Source organism: Tiliqua scincoides, chromosome 1 (genome assembly GCF_035046505.1).
Source record: "Tiliqua scincoides isolate rTilSci1 chromosome 1, rTilSci1.hap2, whole genome shotgun sequence".
NCBI lineage: Eukaryota > Metazoa > Chordata > Lepidosauria > Squamata > Scincidae > Tiliqua > Tiliqua scincoides.
This window is the reverse complement of record NC_089821.1, coordinates 1,469,724-1,485,637: the sequence shown is the minus strand read 5'-3', so window position 1 is coordinate 1,485,637 and position 15,914 is coordinate 1,469,724. Positions and strand designations below refer to the sequence as shown.

Here is a 15,914-nt window from a genome sequence, read left to right as displayed (position 1 = left end):
ACACTGAGGAACTAACCCAGTTCAGCGGATGCTTTTCTCGCATCCAGATCCAAGCTGGAGAGACTCTGTCATGTGAGGTTAGGAGAAAGCTAACCAGCTTCTACACTGACATCACTACTCAGTGAAGCTGTCAATATTTTATGGCCCGTTTATATCCAGGCATATTAAGAAACGTGCAGCGCAATCCTATCTTGTGCTGAAACAGGCAAGGCAAGGAGGCCTGCACTGTATTCAGTGCAAGATTGGGGCCCAAAGTGGCTCAACCAGAGGCAAAAGGAAACTCTTCCCCTTACTCCTGGGCTGGCATAAGAGCCAGGTCCCAGCCCTGCCTCCCACTCACCTCCTGCCCCAGGACCGCCCTCTGCCCGCCCGCCAACCCTCCCCAGCCCCAGAACACCTCCTTCCTACCTCCTCCCCCCCACCCCAGACACTTGCATCGGCTGATGCAACCCTCCCTGCCAGAGTCAGCGTGGAGGCTGGATTCAGATTCTGTGGGCTGGTGCACAACCCTGCACTGGCCCAGCCCACTCTCGAGGCTGGGCACTCCACAGTCAGGGAATTAGAGGACAGGTCCTCTCATGGATTGAGAACTGGTTGGAGGCCAGGAAGCAGAGAGTGGGTGTCAATGGGCAATTTTCACAATGGAGAGAGGTGAAAAGCGGTGTGCCCCAAGGATCTGTCCTGGGACCGGTGCTCTTCAAGCTCTTCATAAATGACATGGAGACAGGGTTGAGCAGTGAAGTGGCTAAGTTTGCAGACGACACCAAACTTTTCCGAGTGGTGAAGACCAGAAGTGATTGTGAGGAGCTCCAGAAGGATCTCTCCAGACTGGCAGAATGGGCAACAAAATGGCAGATGCGCCTCAATGTCAGTAAGTGCAAGGTCATGCACATTGGGGCACAAAATTAAACCTTCACATATAGGCTGATGGGTTCTGAGCTGTCTGTGACAGATCAGGAGAGAGATCTTGGGGTGGTGGTGGACAGGTCGATGAAAATGTTGACCCAATGTGCGGCGGCAGTGAAGAAGGCCAATTCTATGCTTGGGATCATTAGGAAGGGTATTGAGAACAAAACGGCTAGTATTATAATGCCGTTGTACAAATCTATAGTAAGGCCACACCTGGAGTATTGTGTCCAGTTCTGGTCGCCGCATCTCAAAAAAGACATAGTGGAAATGGAAAAGGTGCAAAAGAGAGCGACTAAGATGATTACGGGGCTGGGGCACCTTCCTTATGCGGAAAGGCTGCGGCGTTTGAGCCTCTTCAGCCTAGAAAAGAGACGCCTGAGGGGGGACATGATTGAGACATACAAAATTATGCAGGGGATGGACAGAGTGGATAGGGAGATACTCTTTACACTCTCACATCACACCAAAACCAGGGGACATCCACTAAAATTGAGTGTTGGGAGAGTCAGAACAGACAAAAGAAAATATTTCTTTACTCAGCGTGTGTTTGGTCTGTGGAACTCCTTGCCACAGGATGTGGTGATGGCGTCTGGCCTGTACGCCTTTAAAAGGGGATTGGACGAGTTTCTGGAGGAAAAATCCATTACGGGGTACAAGCCATGATGTGTATGCGCAACCTCCTGATTTTAGAAATGGGCTATGTCAGAAGGCCAGATGCAAGGGAGGGCACCAGGATGAGGTCTCTTGTTATCTGGTGTGCTCCCTGGGGCATTTGGTGGGCTGCTGTGAGATACAGGAAGCTGGACTAGATGGGCCTATGGCCTGATCCAGTGGGGCTGTTCTTATGTTCTTAACTACAATTCCCAGGAAGCCCTGCAGGTCTCTTGTTATCTGGTGTGCTCCCTGGGGCATTTGGTGGGCCGCTGGGAGATACAGGAAGCTGGACTAGATGGGCCTATGGCCTGATCCAGTGGGGCAGTTCTTATGTTATTTTATGAGGAGGCGCAAATGTGCCTTATGGCACGTTTGCAACCCTCCTGGGCCAGTGCGCTCAGGATTGCACCCTTAGTTGATACAAAGGCGAGATTAATAATGGCCCCCAAAATGCAGGATTTATTAGCTAACATGAAGCTTTTTCTATCATATGATACACTGTCCTAATCACTAGTATCCCTGAAACATGTAACCACACAGAGGAGAGATCAAGTTTATCTCTCTTTTGACATTTAAATAATCAGAGCAAAACAACAGATTAACAAAAGAGAGAAGGGCTTTATTTCAGAAAAATGAAAGAGAACAAACAGCTCCTCTAATACAATGCTAATCATGGGTTGTGCCCTTAGGGCCCAATCCTATCCAATTTTTCAGTACCAGTGCAATTGTGCCAATGGGGCGTGCATTGCATCCTATGATGGGGAGGCAGTCACAGAAGCCTCCTCAAGGTATGGGAACATTTGTTCCTTTACCTCAGTACTGTATTGCAGAAAGGATTGGATAGGATTGGGCCCTTAGTGAGTTCATGGTAGAGGGGAGATTTGGACTCACTCAGTAAACCTGATCCTAGCTAGAAATGATCAAGGGTGGTAGAACCCAAGGAGGTTTTTTTTTTTTTTTTAAACAAAGTGTATTTATGCTTATTTATAAAGCAGGGGGGCCCAAACCCCGGTCCAGTGGCCAAATCCAGCCCTCGGGAGAATTTTATCTGGCCACTGGGGTTCCCCAGCCTCTCAGGGTTAAAAATAACTCAAAAGACGCATTTCTGGGTGCCAAATGTAGAGCAATGTAGTGGAAAGAAATTATTCCATTCCATTGCATTACGTTCAGCACTTCTAGTGGCTGACTGAGATATCTTCCAATGCTGAGAAACCTGGAATACAAATATAAATATCATGTTCATTAAACTTAAAACTGAGCAGCAACTGAGACAAAACAAGTTTGATTTGTGTTAGGCCGCTTGATGCTTTTTCAAAATCCATTCCTCCTTTTCCTCTGCAAATCAATTTTGCCCTCTGCTCCAGTCCACCCCACCCACTTATTGTAATCAATCAAATTCTCAGCACATTGGTTCTCCATGTATTTATTACTTATGTATTTATTTTCCAGCTCTTGACACTGTGTCAGATAAAGAATAAGGCCCTCATGCTGAAAGGTTTGGAGATCCCTGTTATAAAGTAAAGACTGGTCTAGGCAGTGATGTAGCTAGAGGGGGTGCAAAGTACTAAATTTTGCAGGGAACCTCACCACAGTGAGCAAGCAGCCTCTTCCCCTCCACTTTGGGGCCATTTTGGGCAGTGGGAGAAAAATGGAGGTGGACTTCTCCGTTTTGCTCCTCTACCCAGAATGATTCCAAAGGGGAGGGGCTACTTGCACACCATGGTGAAGGTCCCAGGAAAACGTCAGTGCTTTGCACTCCCTCTAGCTACGCCATTGGATTTATGACCTTAAAAGCCTTCAAATGGAGCACTTCAGCATGGCCATGTTGACAAGCACTTTTGGGGGCTAGTTCCCAGGTGCGATCATGTGATCAGTAACATAGTCAGCGAGGACTTGCATCTGTGAATCAAAGGCATCACAGGCTGGACACAAGAAAAAGAACTCAGACACAATGCTTGTCAGTGGACCCCATCTTTTCTGGTACAATAAGCAGGCTTAGTGAAACTAAGGGCCCAATCCTCACCAAAGTTTCCAGCACTGATGCAGTCGCAATGCATCCCCAAGGTAAGGAAACAAACATTCCCTTACCTTGAGGAGGTTTCCATGACTGCCTCTCCCACCAGCACAAAATGCAGCACACTCCCTGTTGCCATGACTGCATCAGCACTGGAAAGTTGGATAGGATTGAGCCCTAAGTGATACACATATGGCTGGAAATAAGTCCTTGTTCCTAGTAGTGTCACCTGCTATTTTGCCTACTTGTCAGTGTGCTTCAGTTATTATTTCCTCCACTTTGTTGCGCCAATGGAAACACTGTGCATTGAGGGCAGGAGGTCTGGTCTAGAGGGTAGAGCCTCCATTTGCCTGAAGATAACATTCACAAGGTCGCCAGTTCGAGGCCACCGGCACTGTGCGACCTTGAAGCAGCTGACAAGCTGAAGCCGAGCTATTCCATCTGCTCTGAGCGTGGGAGGATGGAGGCCAGAATGTGAAGCCAGATCGGAATGAAACACCTGAATGTAGTGGTTCTTGAAAGAAAGAACCTTCTTTCAATTGTAAAAATCCCTATTTAATAAGGGATTTAAATAAAGCCTGCCTATGTAAACCGCCTTGAATAAAGACCAAGAAAGGCGGTATATAAATACCTGTATTATTATTATTTATTATTATTTGTATCCTCCATAACCTGAGCTGGTTAAAATATGACCATACCCCAGTCACAGGCTGCCTTTTTGTGGGGACTGTCCTCCCTTCGAGACAAGCCCCTTCGACATCACCTTAGCAGCAAGGCAGGAATTGCTGCCTGTCACTTTGCCACACCCCTCTACACTGTCAAAACCCTTCAGGCAGGAGGGCAGAGCCCACCAAGCAACTCCTCCTCTTGCCACCATTGCCCCAGCACCTGAGAGAAGGAGGCCATGGAAAGAATCATGATGTTGGTTTCTCCCATTCTGGATTCTGAACCTCCCACTTGCTGAGCCATGTGGAGAAATGCTGGAGTAGAATGAGGTTAGTTTTTAAAAGGGCCTTCCAACATCTCCCCATGTCCTCAATGATACAGAGAGTGTATTTGCTAGTAGCACTGAAGGCAGCTGGCATGAAAGTTTCCCTTGGGGGATCAAGGAAACCCAGGGCCCTCTTTGCAGTTCACCTGATCATTGCGGGAATCCCTGCAGAGAGTGCCACTCCCAGCAGCCCCAACCACACTGGAAGATCTGGAAGGTCATATGAGACATCCCCCAAAGTGACTTCCCCTCACTCATTGGGATGAGTTAACCTTGTAAAGTCTTCCAGTGCAGCAAAAGGATTCGGGTGTGCCACTACTCTACTGTGCAGAGCAGGCCAACTGCTAAATCATCAGGGAAATCTCCTTGCCAGCTGGAAAGGGTAACTAGGAAGCCAGCTCTCAACCCCATTTAGTTCAATGGCAGGTCTCTCCAAGCAAGAACATGTTAGAATCCGTCTGCTGTCCTCTATTGTTTAGAAGGCAAATATTTTTTTGCTGAGTCAACAAACACCCACTTTTTCAGACCCTAAGGGCACAATCCTATGTATGCCTACTCAGAAGTACATCCTATTGTGTTCAATGGGACTTACTCTTAGGTAGGCGTGGATAGGATAGCAGCCTCAGTTTAATTTACATGAAGTAAAAACAGGAAAAAACTGCACAAGCTTACTTGGGAGTTCAGACTGAAGGTTTCACCAAGAGGCCAAGATGCAAATCAGCCGGTGGACTGCAGCTTCCAGTCCATCTTCCACAAAGTCTTTTGCTGGAAATCAGAGCCCCTCCCCCACCAATCATTTGTTATAAAGGGTTTTTATGATACAAATCTGATAATCTCCCCTGCACATTGGCACGGTTCTAATTGGAGTTGTAAGCCCATAAAATTTGAGCTCTTTGTCTTCCTGAAGGCCACAAGGTTTTCAAAGATACCATTGTCCTGCCTAAAACCCATAAAATTGTCACTAGGGACTGATTAAACAGTCCTGAATTGAAACACTGCGGATTTTGTCTGGTCCCTTTCAGGCCTGACAATGCCCTTTTCAACTCACAAGACAAAAGGAGGTTTAAGGAATGATTCTCTGGGAGATTCTTGGAAGATAACCCCAACCATATGGAAAACAAGGTGGCCAGCAGCTGAGACACACACATACAAAAAGAACAGGTGACAACAGGGACTGTCCACCTCCCCCACTCCTGAAACAAGAGGCCAGACCCAAAGATCCTTCTGCTCCCCACTCAGGCTCCTTCTTCAAATCACCACCCACAGAGTTGGGCCAAACACAATGGCCCCAGTTCTTCAAAACAATGGGGCACAGAAGTCCCACCACAGCTGTAGTCATGAGCCAACATCTCGGTGATCAGCCCACCAAGACCAGGGACCCAGATCTTGCTTCTATGCGAAAGTGATGGGTTCGTCCAAAGCAAGAGGTGAACTATTCAAAAGAACTCAGTTTCAGATTAAATTGCTCTGATTAAATTGATTAAATTAAAGGTGGCAGCAAGAGTTAATTCAGGGTTGGGGGGGGGGAGACAGTCCAACAGGGGAGCCAGGCTGAGACCTGGTTCATTCAGCCCAGTCTCCTTCAGCCTTTGACCAAACAAGTGGGTCAGTATTCACATTATTTGCCATTAGAGGCAATACACCTGCCTATTCCACATACTCTCTAGTGGTTCCCCAATAGAAATCAGGGAGGACTGAAAGGGGATTTGCTGTTCCACAAGCAGCAATAGTTCCGTGAGGTATTCCCAGCCAAAGAGGATCAATTTATAAACCTTTCTGCATTCCAGCCCATGAGTTTGCCCTGGAATTTCAATTCTATCCAGCAGCACACAATCAGCATGGTCCTGTAGTGGGATGGGGCAATACTGTATCTTCAGTGAAACCAAAGCAAAGGATTCCGTCTCAGTTATTCATCTGCTTAAGCAATTTAAGTATTAGTGCATGGAGACTCCTTAACTCTGAAGAAAAGGCCTGGAACCAGTAAGCCAGAGAGATTCTGCAGAAGAGCCAAGTTTTTAAAAACCCATCAGATCCGGTCTTCCAGCAAAGTGGAAATATTTCATGTATGCCAACTGGACTGGGCCAAGTGACGCTCCGTTTAGGGCCAATCCTACCCAGTTTTCCAGCACCAATGCAGGTGCAATGCAGCTCCAGAACAAACACTCCCTTACCTCAAGGGGGCCTCCATGACTGCCCCCCCCCCCACTGCAGAATGCAGCGCACGCCCCATTAGCACAGTTGGGAAATGGAATAGGATTGGGCCCTTAGTCTTGTAGATGTTGAGGATGGCAGAGCAGTGCTCTGTTAAAACAGGAGAGGAAGCCTTTCTGGGGAAAGCTTACTTTAAAAGAATTGATGGGAGAGGGAGAAAAATCTCCTTCAGCAGCAGGCGCTGAGCTGTCCTTCCGGAGCCGGCCTGCCTGTGCTCAACGAAGACGAGTTTTCAGCACGGCCTCTTCCTACCCCCTGCCCCCCAGACCAAGCCAGTCAGGTGAAGGGCTCAAGGGCAGTGCGGGGAGGGGACGGGGCGGGTTCGGTTCTCTCCCCTTCAGACGGAGTCCAGCGGCACCTCCTCTCGCTTCTGCCGCGTGCCCGTCCCGAGCCCCGCTGAGGGCGGAGGTCAGCCCTGCCCAGGTCAGCCGGCTGTTGGCGCCCGAGGAAGGAGGCAGAGGCAGAAGCACTTGCCGGGCTGGGCAGCAGGCTGCAGGGAGAGGCTACCCCTTTCCCGGCAGAACGTCTGAAATGGGTCGAACTCGGCATCTGACCGCGCCCGGGGCCGGTGTGAGAACTGGGAAGAGGCCGCCGTCCCCGCCCGGCGCCCGCGCGGCTCTCGAGCCCCAAGAGGCGAGTCCCGCCAGGGGCTTCCTTTGCCAGCAGCCCCGTTTCTTGGTCACGGCGACGACGCTCCAGCTCCGAAGACCCGCAGAGAACTCGCTCTTCGCTTTTCCATCCGACAGAGAAGGGCGGCGCCCCCCGCAGTGGGGAGCGAGGAGCCCCGAGGGGCACGCGCAGCCTCCTGACTGAGAGGCGGGCTGCTTCCGAATGCCAGCTGCCAGGGAGGGCACCCGCCTGCTCCAGGAGGCGTCCTTTGGGCCACTGCGAGATCCGGGAAGCTGGACGAGAAGGGCCTTCGGCCCGATCCAGCGGGGCTCTTCCGTTCTTACGGGCTTTCGTCGGAGGGGTGCAAAGCACGAAGTCTTGCTGGGAGCCTCCCCACGGCATCCAAGCGGCCCTCCCCCTTCCCTACGGAGCCTTTCCGGGCGGGGAAGCCTCTTCTCTGGGTCCTCCGTTTTGTTCCCACCGCCCGGAATGGCTCCCAAGGGGAAGGGGGGGAGGGACCGCTTGCACGCTGCGGCGAGGCTCCCCGCAGACCTCAGTGCTTTGCACCCCTCCAGCTACGCCACTGCCCACGTGCTCGAGCCACTTGTCAGACGAAGGCCAAGAAGGTGCGGGCATCGGGCGAGCTGCAGCCCCGGGCGGGGCGTTCCAGTTCCCGCCGCGTTCACACGGAGGCGCGAGTCAGCCCGGCAGGTCTTGTTGCCCGCATCGGAGTCCTGGACAGACCCCGCAGGCGTGCGCCGCGCACCGGAACAAGCGCCCGCCCGGCTGGAGACCAGAAGCCCCCTCGCCCGTTGCCAGCGCGGAAAGGTCGCAGGTCCACCCGACGAAGGCGCCAGCGGAGGACGGAGCCAGCGCGAGTCCGGCGGCGCCTTGAGGCGGAGCGTCCAGCAGGAGAAGGCGGCCTCGAGCCCACCGCGCGGGCTGCCTCCGGGGCCGCGGCGGAGGCGCTGGCTCAGCCCCAGTTCCAGGAGACCAGGGCCGGCGGCGCCAGGGGCTGGCAGGCGGGCAGGAGGCCCAGCGAGGCGGCCTGCGGGAAGGCCGGGCAGCCGTGCAGGCCGGGCGCCGGGGCGGGGCGGCAGGTGTGGCAGGCCGCCTTGCCGTCGCGCACCAGCACCGGCACCACCACCCGGCGCAGCGGCGGCGCGCCCCCTCCGGCGGCCCGCGGGGCGGCCCGGGCGCGCTTGGCCTTGTAGCGGTGGTTCTGGAACCAGATCTTGACCTGCGTGGGCGTCAGGCGCAGCAGCCGCGCCAGCTGCTCCCGCTCCGGCGCCGACAGGTAGCGCTGCTGCCGGAAGCGCCGCTCCAGCGCCAGCGTCTGCGCCTTGGAGAACAGCACCCGCCGCCGCTTCTTCTTCTCCTCCGCCGCCGCCGTCGAGGGGCCGGCCGGCCGCGCAATGCCCTCCGCGCCGCTCTCGTCCGAAGCTGCGGAGAAACCACAGGCGGGTTAGTGCGGCAGGAAGGCGCCCGAGGAAGGGCAGCCACGCGGGGGGCCCTGGTCCGGTGGAGGGCGGGGAGCCCAGGCCCGTGCAGGTCTGCTCAGAAGTAAGGCCCATCCCCGCCCATGGGCCTTACTCCCAGGAAGGCCTCCCGCGTGGAGCTGCGCCTGCCAAACCCCCTTCTAGGCAAGGGCTCCTCTGCCCTCCCTGGACCTGGGCGGCCGCGCCCTGCCACTTCTGCCGCATTATTGATTCCACGCGCGGGTCTGCGGTGTCTGTGAAGAGTTTGTGCTGCGTGGATGTGTGTGTGATGGTGCCATCCATCCATCCGTGTCAGTCTCCTCCGGCCCCAGCCCCGCCTGCGCGTCTTCGGCCAGCGCTGCGACCGTCTTCTGCGGGGCAGGTGGTCTTTGGGGCTCAATGGGAGGGACCTTCGGGCTTAACCCTCCCCAGTTTCTCCTCCGCTTCCTACCAGTCTTTGGGTCCAGTCCTAACCAGCTTGCCAGCCCTGGTGCAGCCGCAAGGCAGCCCCGACTGAGGGAACACCTCGAGGTGGTCTCTGCCTCTCTGCCTCCCACCACAGGGTGCAGTGACGCCCCATTGGCGGGGCTGCACCGGCACTGGAAAATGGAGAGGGTGGGCCCTTGGCTCTTGCAGGCGCTGCTTCGCCTTCTGTGCCCCCCCCCCCCAACGTGGAGACAGGCAGTGAAGGGCCACTGAAGGGCTCTCCAGGACGAGCGCGCCTGTGACGTGACTGCCGGCCAGGGGCGAGGAGGGACCCCCCCAGATGGGATCCCCGCTGCAATCCTGCACGGTGCGGACTCCCGCTGAAGTGAACGGGACGCTGCGCAGCCCTCCGTCTGCGCGCAGATGGCACCGTCATTCCCCCGGACCGTGGGGAGGTTTCCAGGTTGCACGCGGGGGCTGTGGGGCTGGCCTGATTGCAGGCCTGCTTCCCGGACCGCGGGTTCTCAGCTGGACTGACTTCCGGACTGAGCGCAGCGCAGCGCAGCGCAGGGCGCGGTTCGACTGGTCCGCCCTCTCCTCCCCGCGTCTCCCTTCCCTCCTCGCACTCCAGGGACTCGACCCGGCTTCGCGGAAAGGTCGCGCGGAAGCCCCTCAGGGAGGGTGCCCCAGGTGGGCAGCAGGGACGGGGACGCCTCGGGGTCTGGGGGGATCCCAGTTGCTGCTCTAGATATGGAGGCGGCCGGTGGCCAAAGGGCCTCCTTCTCCTTCTGCGCGCGATCCTCTCTCGACACAGGGACAGGCAGAGGGGAAGTGGCGCCCGAGCGAGAGGGAACTGGGGCTGCAGGAAACTCCAGGGGCGGGTGGGGAGAGTCAGTCTGACTCCACTGGGCGCCTCTGGAACCCAGGCTCCCCACACGACGTGTGTGTGTGTGTGTGTGTGTGTGTGTGTGTGAGAGAGAGAGAGAGAGAGAGAGAGAGAGAGAGAGAGAGAGAGAGAGATCTGAGTTTCTACTCCAACGACAGCCCCTGCAAACGGGAATGGAGAAACCCCCCCCCCCCACACACACACAGCAAGGTTCTTCATGTTTCGCTGATCTGCCGTCATTTTCAATGGAATGAGGACAAAGCACTGCGCCTCTTAACCCGACCCACAGTCCCCTTCAGCAGGAGCGCAAGAAGTTCAGATCAGCTGCAGGGAGATCGAAACACGTTGTGGGCTTGGATTTGTTTAAAATCCATGGAATCTGCTTTAATCCGAGGCCGACACGCAATACTGGGCATACTTGCTTGGGAGTCCATTGCATCCAGTAGGACTTACTTCCCGGCAAAGCTGCCTACGGGGTCCTGCATTGTCTGCAGTGTGAGATTAAAGGGACGGGTCACGGTCCCCGCCAAAGCGCACCGATGTGGGGGCAGGTTATGCAGCTAACCCTAACACTGTCCCCAACGGGAGACCTCAACATGGACAGAATGTTTTCGCTCAAAGCAATAGGCCCCCCTCGTTTTTAATGGCTAACGATGACCTGATGGTATTCTACATATCGTCAGAGCCCAGTGCAAGAGATCTGGTTTTAACCCAAGTGTTTTAATGTAACTGGACTGTGAATTGGATTGTTTGAGAAACCTGGATGAAGGAATGGATTAATTTTAAAGCAGCAGCAACTGTTACCCGGGTGCTGTAGGCTTACACCATAGTCTTTCGAGACTGAAGGTTGCCAACCAAATCAGTATCATCCTCGTCAACGAGGGTGTATAATATATTATGTATAATGAATTCAATCTATTCGCAGTTTGCCATATACAAGGATATAAATAGGGCATCAAGAGATATGGTATCATCTTAGGATATTGTTAAAGGGAAAAAAACTGTTAAAAAAAAACTACTTGAGATTAGCCACGATGTGGTATAATAATGCATACGTATTTCTAGGAGTAATTTAAAGCATGTTTTTCAAGCAATGCAACGGAGTCTGGGGGCAGACTAGACAAACAAACCAAAAAAACCCAAACCAAAAATAAAACCAAAAGGGGGGGGGGGAGAAGAGGTGTGCCACTGTGGATCAAATGCTTTTGTTTATATCAGGGGTGGGCAAACTTTCCACTTTCTGGATCCTGAACCTTTAACAATTCTGTAAGAGACAGAATTTCAGCAGGTGCAGCTTGTAATCTGTGAAAGTTTACCCACCCCTGGTCTATATCATATATAGTATATAGAACCTATACTATAGTATACAATAAAATATACTATAAACAGTAGTTGGTATAATTTTATAGTATACTATAGCATGTAGTAGCTATAATGATAGCAACTGTGACTATATATACTATTACTTTTTAATTAGCTCAGTATTTTATTTTTTCCTGTCATTAAAATAATGTCAAATCTCTTTTTGTAGTCTATTATATAAGTCTATAAAAATAAAATAAATCTATTTTTATGCTTCTATACCACCTGAAACTGGGGAAAAAAATGTTTTGTATAGATGAACACAGCATGTTTCTTTAAAAAAGGAAAATCTCAGTAACCATTTAATAAACCAATTAACATTCTGCAGTTATGTTATTTCAATGGAATTTATTTCCAAGTAAGTGTACAGAGGTTCACCCCCTAAATGACTCAGGGCCCAATCCTATCCAGTTTTCCAGTGCCAGTGCAGCTGTGCCAATGGGGCATGCACTGCATCCTGTGGTGGGGAGGCAGTCCCAGAGGCCTCCTTAACAAAAGGGAACGTTTCTTCCCTTACCTTGGGGTTGCACTGCAGCTGCGCCAGTGCTTGAAAACTGGATAGGAGTGGGCCCTCACCCTTGTAATTATGGACACCTTAGGGTAAATGGTGAACAATTGCTAGGATAAGGGGGGAAAGCCGTATGTCATGCTGTGCTAGTTTTAGGCCTATACAAATACACTCACAAGTACGGGCGGGCCTATGTTTAAGGTAGCAATTCTGGGCTACAGCAAACAGAAAAAATATTAATCGAACCAAATATAATAAAGATTTTCAAAACTCGAGCTAAGGAAAGCTTTGAATGGGAGGAATGTGTATCTGTTTTATTATGTGGTTCGTTCTGTCTGTCTGTCTGTCTGTCTGTCTGTGCTGGGGGGGGATGCGCCCAGCCGCACAGCCGTTCCCACCACATCAGCTGCACCTCTGGGCCAGCCGCTGCCTTCCTCTGCCCGCAGGTAGCCCTGCAGTGCGGGTCAGCTGTCCTCGCGGTCGTCTGTGGGTCTCCCCCGCGCAGGCAGCTGCCCCTCCCGCCCCTCTCCCCAGCCTGCCTTCTGGCCCTCGCCTGCCGCTCCCACCGCGCGCCCTCCACCCGGGGCGCCTCCCCACTCACACAGATAGTGGCTCCGGGCGGCGTCCACCCACTCGCGGTAGGGGAAGAGGCCGAGGCTGCCGGGCGAGCCCCGCTCCTCCTTGGGGCCGCCCTCGCCCTCCGCCTCCGGTAAATCCAAAAGGCTGCGCACCGTGAAGCTGGCCCGGCCGCCGGTGGCCATGGCCCGGGTGCCCGCCTGCAGTGGGGGCTGGCTGGGAGGCCGCGCGGAGGCTCGGCTCGGCCTCCCGGAGATTAGTGTCGCTTACCGAGGGGGCTCCTGTTTATACCAACAGGCGTAAACAGGCGGCCGCTTTCAGCCCGTCCCTGTCGAGGGGATGCCAAGTACCTGAATAGTCAAGTGCTGACGCTCTGAGGGGAAGAGGGGCGACCTCCCCCACCCCAGAGAATCCCCCGCCCGCCCCCTCCCCAAAGCCAGCAGGAAGCGGCCTTCGTATTACAGATTCTGTCTGATTAGGCCAAAGTGGGGACAGATAATGGTAATTGTTAGCCGTGAATAACATCTTGGGTGGTATGTGGGGACCAACAGCCCCCCTCGCCAGCCCCCCCGCCCCTCTTTCAGCACACAAAGTGATTCCTCGCTCAAACATCCGCAGCGCTTGTCCGGGCTTACCCGCTGCCTGGATGACCCCCTCCCTCCCGGCCCTTCTCACGAGAATGCAGGAATTTAGTCACTGTTTGTTTTCTTCTCCGTGCTTGGAAACCACTTTGGGGGCCGGAAAACCCGCCTCCACCACTTTTCGAGAACGTGTGTGTCATTTGCCTTCAGATACTGGGGGCTTCTCGGGTGTCAATCCACCAAATGCCCTCTTTAGGGCGATCCTCTCTTCCCCACGAAGCACCATCCATCTTTATCTTTCCCGGCCCTAAGTAGGCTTTACACGGAAGTAAAGTCCGGAGAACTCAGTGCAACTCATTGACTTCTGAGCAGGAGCTCAGTCTGGCAACCCAGGCTCCAGCCTCCAAGATGTAAGCCTATTTAGAGGGTCATCATTACCGACCTTATAAGCATCAAATGGCATTTCTTTTGAGAAGCGGAGATCGATTACATTCTCAGGAAAAAAATGAAAGTAAATTCAGCATAGCACATTAACTGGAAGTAATCGACTTAAATACAAGCGCATAGATTTGAAATGGATTTTGAAGGGGAGCATTTGGCCCTGAGGCCGCTGAGACTGACTTTCGTGTAAGATGCCAGCAAGTGTTCCGGAAGATGGAGAAGCCACCCATAAAAGCAAAAAGTGGAACATGCTAGTAAGTATTACTGTAATTCTATAAAACCTCCCTCTTCAACCTGTAAGATGGGGAGTAACACACATACACACACACAGGTCAACTTAGCAAACAGCACAATCCTATGCTACTCAGAAGTAAATCCAATTGTGTTCATTGGGACTTACTCCCAGGAAAGTGTGTATAGGCTTGCAGCCTGAGGGCAGAATCCTCACCAACTTTCCAGCACCGAGTCAAGGGCAGTGGAACTCTGAGATAGGGGAACAAACATTCCCTTTTCTTGAGGGGGCCTCGTGGATTGCCAACCAACCTCAGGATGCCAGGTTGCCATCCAACCTCAGTACAGGCCCCATTGGCACAGCTATGCCAGTGCTGCCAAGTTGGTTAGGATTTGGGTCTCAAAGTGTTACGTGGCTTCATAAACCATGCGGGACAAGATATTTCCTATTAACATAGTTCGTTAGAAGAAAGTGACCACTCCTGCAAGTGGGTGTCAGCTTTACGCTTGCAGAGCAAGACTCTTCCGGACACAGGACCTGGCAAGCTGGCAAACAGGCATCTCCCAGGTTGTTTCTGGGGGGGGGGGGAGGCTCTGAGAGGAATTTTATCAAGGGGTACAAAGTTTCTTCTGGGACCCTTCCCAGAGAGGGAGGGGGTGAAATAGAGTGGGGGGGTGGCAATGGGGGTAGGCAGAATGGGGGCAAAACAGACAGGAAAGTGGAATTGGTGCCCAGGTCTACCAATCTTCCCAATGCAAAGCTCAGGTCTACCTGCCTGCCTGGCGTTGGCAGCTAGATACAGTAATACAGAACACCAAATGCACCAAACCAACAGCCCAATCCTATCCACACTTTCCTAGGAGTAAGCCCCATTGACTGTAATGGGACTTACTTCTGAGTAGACATGCACAGGATTGGGCTGCGAGTCTCTCTAAAATCGTTCAAATATAGAAAATCATTGCAGGAGTTTAGTATCACTGTATTTAGGCTCACACTAGAATGGAAAGTGTCCTGTGTATGCACCACTGGGGCATTTGGTGGGCCGCTGTGAGATACAGGAAGCTGGACTAGATGGGCCTATGGCCTGATCCAGTGGGGCTGTTCTTAGGTTCTTAACTACAATTCCCAGGAGGCCTTGCAGGTCTCTTGTTATCTGGTGTGCTCCCTGGGGCATTTGGTGGGCCGCTGTGAGATACAGGAAGCTGGACTAGATGGGCCTATGGCCTGATCCAGTGGGGCTGTTCTTATGTTCTTAACTACAATTCCCAGGAAGCCTTGCAGGTCTCTTGTTATCTGGTGTGCTCCCTGGGGCATTTGGTGGGCCGCTGTGAGATACAGGAAGCTGGACTAGATGGGCCTATGGCCTGATCCAGTGGGGCTGTTCTTAGGTTCTTAACTACAATTCCCAGGAGGCCTTGCAGGTCTCTTGTTATCTGGTGTGCTCCCTGGGGCATTTGGTGGGCCACTGTGAGATACAGGAAGCTGGACTAGATGGGCCTATGGCCTGATCCAGTGGGGCTGTTCTTATGTTCTTATGTGTACACAAAAACTGACTTCAGCAGCAGCTGCGTGGCTGAGCTCCTGTTATATAGTGGGTCTCACGCATCAGTAGACTTGAATAAAAGTTCCATCATAATTTATTCCTACTCCAAATGAGTTAAAATCACACACCCACATACACAAATACCCCAGATATATATACAACTCCGTCCCCTGGGGGCTGGGGATAAGAATAGGCCCTCAGTTTGGCTGTACTTGTCGTAAGAGGTGACTAAACAGCCACCGGGTAGATGGGACTCCTTAGCCTGGGAAGGCAGCTCATCTGAGAGAAGGAAAACTCTGATCCCAAACCTCCACTGCCTTGTGGCTACATCCAGTTATGGAAAAGGCTTCAGGAGTCAACTTCGAGGCAAAATCCGGAGCCGAGTCCCTGAGGCAGTTCATGGCTGAACACAGTCACGCTTGGCCTCTGCCTTTCCATTGGACCGTTTCAGCTGCCTTTCCATTGGACCATTTCAGCGACGTGGAGAGGGGGG

At 52.8% G+C, this 15,914-nt stretch overlaps 1 protein-coding gene across 1 annotated transcript; it reads right to left on the bottom strand.

The window, feature by feature from the left end:
* Positions 1–8,361: 8,361 nt before the first annotated feature.
* Positions 8,362–12,809, bottom strand: NKX2-8 (NK2 homeobox 8). Its single transcript, XM_066611652.1, has 2 exons — positions 12,650–12,809; positions 8,362–8,831 (listed from the first exon to the last, which is right to left on the bottom strand). Exons 1-2 carry the CDS (start codon positions 12,807–12,809, stop codon positions 8,362–8,364), a joined length of 630 nt encoding a protein of 209 aa, XP_066467749.1.
* Positions 12,810–15,914: the final 3,105 nt, after the last annotated feature.